Raw genomic sequence first — 9,616 nt, 5'->3', positions numbered from 1 at the left:
GGGAAAGTGCTATGTAATTTTTCAGGCTACATATATTATAAAATGATTACTTTCCTAAATTACTTAATTATAGGTTAAAAGTTCTACGGTCACCGCATATTTTTACCTATCAGAGATAAGCAAGGGGCTTCACGTATCTATATTATACTATAAACAGTAATGCTAGGTATCATGAAAAATCTTTCATGAAAATAATCATGAAAGTTTTGTGGCCCTTGGATTATACTTAGAATAAAGCACCACACACTAATCAAGACAATCTAAAGATCATAAATTTTTCATGATCATTTTCATGACAAAATTTTCATGATCCCTAACTTTTTCCTACTGTAAAATTAATTTGTAGCACAAATTCAAATAAAAACATATGAAAGTGTTTTTAGAACTATTTATCTATTAATTAATTTTTTTAATATTTGCACTTCATATTTTATTTTCTAGTGTGTATTGAAAACACAAACTATTGGAGTGCATTTACAAATAAGTCAAATACTAACGAGTGTCTTTATGACATTGTTTAATATTATAATATTATAATATAAGTAAAATGTTTGAAAATATGTAAAAAAAAATTAAAAGAGTTTTGAAATAGGAATAAAGTGTTTCTTGCTTTTCAAAATTTTTTTTTTTTTTGGGGGCCTCAGAGACACTTGTTAACAATGAGAATGTGATAACACAAACCTTTTACAATTGTTAATGATTTCTAATTATAATTGGTTGCAAAGAAATTGTAAGAAATCACATCTCAAAATAATCCTATATTTGAATATTTAAAAAATAATAATTAAGTGGAGGTAGTAGGTAGGAGAAAAACAGATATAGGGTGAAAACTTAACCCATAAAAGACCACCTAAAACATATTTCAATTGATCATGAATAAAGAGGCCTCTCAAATTGTTGGAGACATCTAACTTAAAATCAATCAATTATACATGAAACGACATTAAAATTTTAAGCAAACATAAATGATTTACAAAGACAACATCAAACATTTAAATGGGCCCCCCGTTAGTGGACGGTGGAATTGGTCTCTCAGAGATTAATCGAGGTGCGGGCAAGCAGGCCTGGACACCCTGAGTTATCAAAAAAAAAAGACAACATCAAACAATCAATCCAAAATCAAGTTCTTCAGCACACATGGGAAGAACTTCTTTTTCACTAGTCACTTTAATTATGTTTTAGTACATAAAGAGTTAGGAAGAAGAGAACACTAATACACGTCAAAATCAATTTTAATTCATTTTATTAAAATATATGAAACATTGACGCAGACCATGAAGAAAATGCCAAATGCAGACAAACTCTCTAGTACTATAAATAAATGAAATATTTCACTTCATCCATAACCAAGCACCAAACAAGAAGCTAATAATTAGCTATCTTCATCTTCTTCTCTTTCTTCTTATAGTTTTGAAGTTATATTAAACATAACTTCGAACCATTCAATGGCACTCGTTAATTTAAAATTATGCTTATCTTTGTTCCTTATTCTAATTGGAATAGTCTCAGCTCAGTTGTCTCCAACTTTCTATTCATCAACATGTCCTAACGTCCTTTCGACAATCAAAACTGCAGTGAACTCTGCAGTGTCGAGCGAGGCTCGTATGGGGGCGTCCTTGCTCCGTCTTCATTTCCATGATTGCTTTGTTAATGCAAGTCTTCTTCACTCCCTCCTTATATACTACTCTCTTTTTGTTTTTGTTTTTGTTTTTTTTTTTATTCCATCATTAGCATATATATGTAAATTATAATTTAAGATTTTATTTTGATTGCAAATATCAATTTTTGAATGAAACTGAGATTATTTTTTGGTAACTGAATATCCCAGTTAATTTGGGATACGGATTCATCAGCATGTAAACTGAATCATTCACTCATTCACGAAGCAAAAGTTCGAAAACATGCTATCACTAGCTTCTACGTCTTTGCTACGTTTTTAATAGTCAAATGATTACAACCTTTGTAACTTTTGAAAAGCATTTTAGGCCCTACTTTTTTATGTCGGTTTGCCGTACATCGTTCTCGGAGTATACGTTTTATATAATTTTTGTTTCTGTCATATTAATTTTGTGTCGATTTAATTTTTAATTTATGATTTTGTGTTCAAATAATTCTTTTTGGTAATGATATTCTAACTGTAGTGATATATTTTTGATAAAACATATTAACACGGGTAGTGTTTGGATGTGCAATCCCTTTAATGAGTTTATTTACAGAGAATCTGTGTTAATTTATGTGTATTTGTGAAATCACTTACGTTAGTTTGTAAAAATATATGTGATTTTGTGTTCATTAAAATTTTTATGAGATAATTTACGTGAATTTGTGTTAACTGATGTGTTTTTATGAGATCAAGTGGGTGGGAAAGATTTTGTTTAAAAATAGCAGGTGGCGTTGGGAGTGAAGCAGCATTGGATTTGGTGTGGGGTTTTGGATTTGGTCTTAGGTTTTTATGGGCTAATTTTGTGGGGATTCTTGTATTTTTTTTTCTAGTTAAGTCCTTCTTAACTTTTTTTGTTTTTTTGTTTTAAAAAAAAAAAAATCGTGAGGCCAAGGGGTTGGTTGTATGGATGCGAGTAGCAGTAGTAGGGGTATTGTGTACTTTCCGAATCTCTCTCGATGCATTTCATCTTCCTGTACCTTTAATTTCATGCTGTTAATGAAATTTTTCTTTGCTGATCAAAAAAAATTTATGTGAGTTCGTGAAAATTTACGTGATTTTGTGATTTTTAAAACTTTTATAAGATAACTTATGTAAATTTGTGTTAAATTATATACTCTTGTGAAATCACTTACGTAAATTCGTAAAAATTTACATGAATTTGTGATTAAAGTTTTTCTGAATCTACTTATACAAAATTATATTAATTTATGTATTTTTATAAGATAATTTATATGAATTCTTGAAAAACTAAAAAAAAAAACTTAATAAAAATAAATATGATCTGCCCATCATATACAATGCACATCATGATAAATCCTATTAACACGTACCTAAAAGAAAAGATTTTGTTAGGGTCTGGAAAATGTACGGGTCCCTTTTGGGGAGACTTCTATCACTTTTATAGTGTTGTGGGTCAATAATATATTTGTATTATTTATTTATTTATTTAGACTAATCACAAGTAAATAAGAATTATAAAGATAATATTTTACAAAAAAATGTCTTGAACTCCCAGCACTCCCATTATTTTTAGATTAGCTCAATTTTTTTTTTTTTTTTTTTTTTTTTAATCTTGCTCTCACAACCTCCGCGTGGAGGTGGAAGTTCATAGAGTCCCCAATACTGTTAAATATTTTATGAGCGTCTGAATCTTTACTGTTAAGGTCTTATCTAAAATGTCCTTCTCAATTAATTTTGACCATGTCTGTGTCAGAGAATATCACGAGGAATTATCCACATGGTCCTGTGAGCCAATGGCAGTAAAATTAATAGGTAATTAAGAGATTCTTATCTAAGTATGTTTTAAGATTTATATTTTATTGAAAGCGCCACATAATAAATAATGTTATACGGTGACAATTTGATTTTTTTACTAAGTTAATACAATTAAAATTTTAAATATTAAAATAACACAATATACTTATTTTAAAAATAAATACATGTTTAATATCTTATGTTTTTAGTTTACAGATAATTAATTAAACCGTCAACTCATTCCCACTCATAGCCACGCATTAGATTAAAGTAAATGGGACCAGATGCTGCTATAAACTTTGGATACCAAGACACAAAGGCCACTCGGATTCTTCTGAGATTTGATTCCAAATTTTTTAAAGACACATTTGCATTTTGTGGCATTATTTTGATTACCACATATATTGGAAGTATTTGCATTGGCCCACTAAAATAAGGAAAAGTCTATCATGTGTATTTTTTAAAAGGATATATGATATGGTTGATATTGTGTCATGTCATAAAAAATGATGTCAATCTAGTTGGAATTGATTTGGTTCGTTATGATACTTTTTGCACTCATCATTATCTTTTCTCTTATTGATGTAATAGTCTTTTAATTCATCAATAAAGTTCATTCTTTTTGTTGATAAAAAAAAAAAAAAATCTATCATTTAACATGTTATATGAAATAATCAAAACTTTTTTAAATATCATAACAATTACTACAATAAATCATAACAATATCATAATATACATTACGGTATCATAATAAAGACGCTATCAATCATAACAATACGATAACGACTCATAACAAATAATTATTTCTAACAAATTATCATAACATTACAATCATGACATTTTTTTTATTATGATTCACCAAAACAAATCAAAACTTTTACTAGTAAAATCATAATTTTTATTACTGAATCCTAACCATAGCTGGTTGATCATGACTTTTTTTTTTCAAAATCATAACAATATTAACAAAATATCATAACTTTTAAAATTTCAAACATAATTGATTGTGTAATCAATTGGTATAGCATATAACATAAACATCATAACACTGCCCTAACATAAACAAGTCATTGTATATTCAATTGGCATGAAAGAGTAAATGAAAAATCATAATTGATTGGGTTGAAAGACCACAATTGATTATACAATCGATTAGTATTATCACAATTGATTGATATGAGTTGATGTTATTATTATTTAATCAATTATACAGTCTAATAATATGTATGGGAGATTCAACAATTACAATTGATTGTAGGGATTCTGATATAATAAGCATAATTAATTAGTGTCTCAAATGTCTCACCCAAACTTGAAAAAACGTGAAGGTTTTTTAGAGAGAAAATGTAACTGGTTAAAAAGGTATCAAATTAATCTAATTAAATTATTTAACGATTTAGATTAATTTGTAGATATCCAATAATTAAAAGGTAAGGTGCACATGATGTGCACAATTTGATGGTGTGCACACGCTAACTGCTCCCTTAAAACAATATCACAAACTGTAACACCTAGCATTGAAATGGGATGGGAGCAATATATGAGGAATTTATAAAATTTAGTTTTTAGACAATGATTCTTAACACAAACAAAAAGTGCTAATGTTTTTTGTGCATCAAATTTGAAACAGGGGTGCGATGCATCGGTGCTATTGGACGACAATTCGACCTTCACGGGAGAAAAGACTGCCGGTCCAAACAGCAATTCACTGAGAGGATTTAACGTGATCGACACCATTAAATCTAATCTGGAAACTTCTTGCCCCGGTGTTGTTTCCTGTGCTGATATCTTAGCTGTTGCTGCCCGAGATTCAGTCGTCGCTGTAAGCCAACCACCAAACTCAAAAATCCTCATTCATAGTGTCATAAAAATATCCAAGCCAAAAAAAAAAAAACAAAAATATCTGATTCTAATACTATTGGTACATATTAATGCTTATATTTATTTTATGGATTAATTTTCAGTTGAATGGACCAAGTTGGACTGTTCCATTAGGGAGAAGAGACTCGACCACAGCGAGTTTGAGTGCTGCTAACTCTAACCTCCCTGGACCTAATTTAAACCTTTCTGCGCTTATAACTGCCTTCTCAAACAAAGGTTTCACTGCTAAAGAATTGGTGGCTCTTTCAGGTACATCTACTTAATTCATAACAAATATTCTTCATAATTCTTTTCCAAGTAATTAGCTTTAAAAGAAAATCAAGAATTGAAACTTGATACTTGTTATTGCAGGATCTCACACAATAGGCCAAGCAAGGTGCACAGTCTTCAGAAGCCACATCTACAATGACGCCAACATAAATGCCCAATTCGCGACATCTCTAAAAGCAAACTGTCCCAGCACTGGAGGTGACAACAACCTCGCCCCCCTCGACACCACTAGCCCAACTGCTTTCGACAACGCTTACTACAAGAATTTGCAAGGCCAAAAGGGTCTTCTGCACTCAGACCAAGAACTCTTCAATGGGGGTTCAACTGATGCTCAAGTCAACACTTATAGTACCAACTCTGCAACTTTCTTCACAGATTTTGGTAATGCAATGGTGAAGATGGGAAACCTTAGCCCCCTCACTGGCACGAGTGGGCAAATTAGGACTAATTGCAGGAAAGCCAACTAAGCAATGGCACCAAACAGTCCTTTTTGAATTGTAATTTTGTTGTTGGTTGAAATCTGTCTTTTGAGTGGGTGATTAAGCAAACAAAAGCATTTGTTTGGAGAGTAGAGTAGTCTTGTAGTTTGAGTTGTCTCAGCAATGTGTAATAAGAGTTCAGAGAAATATCATATGATTTGAACTGGTTTATTACTTCATTTTACTGTATTTATGTTTTGGTATTATTAGAAAATTTCAGCCTACGTTGTAACTTCAGGAAATGAACTCTATTTGAACAAAAAAAAAAAAAAAAAAAAAAAACAAGAATTTGAAAAGATAAAGGAAGAGCAAAGAATTAGATCCACTGACTAAAATGTTATATATGTAGCTGAAATATAATATATCTGATTTGAGAAAAATATCAAGTTATGTAAATCATGTCCATAATCACATAATTTGATTTAACTCATGAATCATGAAAATTTATCTTCAACTGGTGCTAAATTATTTCTTTTTTTTTTTTTTTTATTGTTTTTTGTTTTTTTTAGACAGGGGAAGGATTCCTCCAGTCCAGATCGGAGGGTGCTGTGTAAGATTTCTGAATCAAAACTGTATATTCAAATGTGTATGTTTACAAAGAGTGCATCAGTTATATAGCCCTAAACTATGACAAAAAAAGGAAATACAAAGAAAAGAAAATTGCCTAAAATTGCCTAATTCTTAATATACCATATATACAATATATATTCTCACACCCCCGCTCAAACTCAAAGTGTTTTAGTAAAAAAAACACTGAGAGTTTGCTAAAAAGAAACTGAAATCGAGCGGTAGTGTGAGTCTTGGTGAAGAAGTCCGCAAGTTGCAAAGTTGAGGAGACAAAAGGAAGCGAGATAGAGCCAGACTGCAGATGCTGTCAGACAAAGTGACAATCAAACTCAATGTGTTTCGTCCGTTCATGGAAGACAGTATTGTGGGCAATCTAAATAGCATTGCGGTTGTTACAATAGAAGAAGGTTGGAGAAGACTGAGGTACACCCAAATCAGAGAGAAGACAACGAAGCCAAACAAGCTCAGCAGTAGCATGAGCCATAGCACGGTACTCAGTTTCGGTAGTAGAGCGAGTAACAATAGTTTGTTTCTTGCTTTTCCAAGAGATCAAGGAATTGCCAAGAAACATACAGAAACCAGAGGTGGACTTGAAATCAGTAACATCACCAGCCTAATCATAATCAACATAGGCTACAAAGTCTAAAAATGAAGTAGACGACAACAACAAGCCCTGAAAGATGGTACCTCGGAGATAGCGAAGAATGTGAACCAAAGCAGCCCAATGGTTAGAGCGAGGAGCAGAAACGAATTGACTAACCACATGAACAGCATAAGCAAGATTAGAGCGAGTGACAATCAAAAAAACTAAATAACCCACCAGCCCGCGATAGACTGTGGGATCATCCAGAGGAACACCATCAGTAGAGTTGAGCTTCACATTAAGTTCAATAGGTATATCAGAAACCTTAGTATCAGTAAGACCGGCACTGTAAATAACCGCATTAACATACTTGGCCTGAGACATAAAATAACCCTTTGGAGAAGAGGCAACCTCAATACCAAGAAAATACCGCAATGGACCCAAATCTTTCATTTCGAAGGTGCGGAAAAGATGTTGCTTGACCTCAGAGATAGTAAAAGAGTCAGAGCCAGTAATGATTATATCATCCACATAGAGTAGAAGAACAACAAAACTAGCCGATGTATATCTCAAAAACAAAGCAGAGTCGGAAATAGAAGGATGAAACCCAAGCTCAGTAACGACAATCTGAAAGCGATCATACCAAGTACGAGGAGACTGCTTCAAACCATACAGAGCACGCCGAAGACGACAAACCTGCCCAGAGGAGTGGAGAAGACTAGGGGAAGGACGAATGTAGACCTCCTCAATGAGATAACCGTTAAGAAAAGCACTCTTAACGTCCATCTGATAGAGAGGCCAATGTCAAACAGCAACAACAGAAAATCAAGGTAAGAACAGTAGTCATCTTGGCAACAGGGGCAAAGGTCTCCTCATAATCAATACCATGCTCTGTGAGAAATACTTGGCAAACAAGCGAGCTTTGTGGCACTCGAGAGAACCATCAGAATGAGTCTTAACTTTATAGACCCATTTGCAATCAACTAGATTCTTTCCAACAGGCAAATGAACCAACTCCCAAGTGTTAGTCTTCTGTAAGGCAAACAACTCATCATCCATAGCTTGAACCCAATTAGGGTCCTGACAGGCCTCCGAGTAAGACTGTGGTTCTGAAAAAGAATGAATAATAGACAAAAAAGTACGATAGGAAGCAAAAAAAACATGTATTAAACCAACCCAACCTGTTTGGAGGACGACGCTCAAAGTAGGATATCGGTGTGCAGCAGGATCAAAGTCGTTAGAAGCAGAAGGAGTAACAACAGGAGTAGAGACAACTGGTGATGGAGGAGCTTTGTGACGAGAATAAACCTACAATGGAGGGGAAAAAGAAGCTGAATGAGGAGAATGAACCATAGGTGAGGCAGACGGAGAAGTAGTAATGGGCTCAAGAGGAACAGTGGAGATGTACTCATCAGACAGGACCTCAAAAGGAAAGGGGTCAATGTGAACTAAATCCTTTTTGGAAACTGGAGCAGTGAGAGGGAGAAGCTGAAAGTAAGATAAACGTTCGAGAAAGGCAACATAACGGAAGACATAAAGGTGACGAGAGACATGATCGTAGCAACGGTTACCTTTCTGAGTAAGACTATAACCTAAAAAGACACAGAGGACAGATCGGACACTAAGTTTGGTCCTATCTTTGCAAGGAAGATGGACAAAACAGGTAGACCTAAACACACGAAGAAGGGAGTATTTAGGAATTTAGGAGAACAAAGCCTCATAAAGAGATCGGCCAGAAAGAAAGGGAGTAGACAGAATGGAGCTAGAACTGAGGCAAAGAGAAGAAGAGACCTAGCTGTCTCAAGGAGATGACAGTGTTTACGCTCAGCTCGACAATTTTGGGCAGGTGTATCTGTACAGGAAGTTTGGTGAATGGTACCCAAATTGGCCAAATACTCACAGAACTCATTTTTAAAATATTTCCTACTCAAGTCATACCGTAACACTTTAATAATAGACCCAAACTGAGTAGTAATCATAGACTGAAAGGTACAGTGTATCTAATAGAAATCGAACTTATGAGTCATAAGATAAACCCAAGTGTAATGGGTGCAATCATCAACAAATGACACATAGTATGCAGAACCCCCCTTGGTGAGGACAAGAGAAGGGCTTCAGACATCAGTATGAACTAAAGAAAACGGTGTAGTAGATGTAGAAGTACTATTACAGAAAGGTAAGGCTGTCATTTTGGCAAGCTTACACTCCCGACACTCGGTAAGTTGACCAGGAGAAACTTTACGTAATATACCTGACTGAGCTGAAGACCGTAAGCAGTTAGCAGACAAATGCCCTAATCTGGAATGCCACAAATAGAAAGAACTAAACAGAGAATCTAACCAAAAACAAGAAATAACAATCGGAGAGGTAGTTATAGGCAGATGCAAGTTTTCCACCACATAGAGGTCTCCAATTCTA

General features: G+C 33.7%; 1 protein-coding gene across 1 annotated transcript; it reads left to right on the top strand.

The window, feature by feature from the left end:
- Positions 1-1,313: 1,313 nt before the first annotated feature.
- LOC114318213 (cationic peroxidase 1) lies at positions 1,314-6,227 on the top strand. Its single transcript, XM_082918993.1, has 4 exons — positions 1,314-1,652; positions 5,049-5,240; positions 5,383-5,548; positions 5,651-6,227. Exons 1-4 carry the CDS (start codon positions 1,446-1,448, stop codon positions 6,034-6,036), a joined length of 951 nt encoding a protein of 316 aa, XP_082775119.1. The 5' UTR covers positions 1,314-1,445; the 3' UTR covers positions 6,037-6,227.
- The last annotated feature ends 3,389 nt before the right edge of the window (positions 6,228-9,616 follow it).

This window comes from Camellia sinensis, chromosome 3 (genome assembly GCF_055761805.1).
Source record: "Camellia sinensis isolate YWXY chromosome 3, ASM5576180v1, whole genome shotgun sequence".
NCBI lineage: Eukaryota > Viridiplantae > Streptophyta > Magnoliopsida > Ericales > Theaceae > Camellia > Camellia sinensis.
The sequence above is the reverse complement of the archived record's forward strand: the minus strand, read 5'-3'. Positions and strand labels throughout refer to the sequence as shown.

Bases quoted from the DNA above. Each gene is read 5' to 3' on its own strand.
- LOC114318213 (XM_082918993.1), top strand. From the start codon at position 1,446: ATGGCACTCGTTAATTTAAAATTATGCTTATCTTTGTTCCTTATTCTA. The intron at 5,241-5,382 runs GTAAGCCAACCA...ATTAATTTTCAG, and splicing joins CCCGAGATTCAGTCGTCGCT to TTGAATGGACCAAGTTGGAC. The intron at 5,549-5,650 runs GTACATCTACTT...TTGTTATTGCAG, and splicing joins AGAATTGGTGGCTCTTTCAG to GATCTCACACAATAGGCCAA.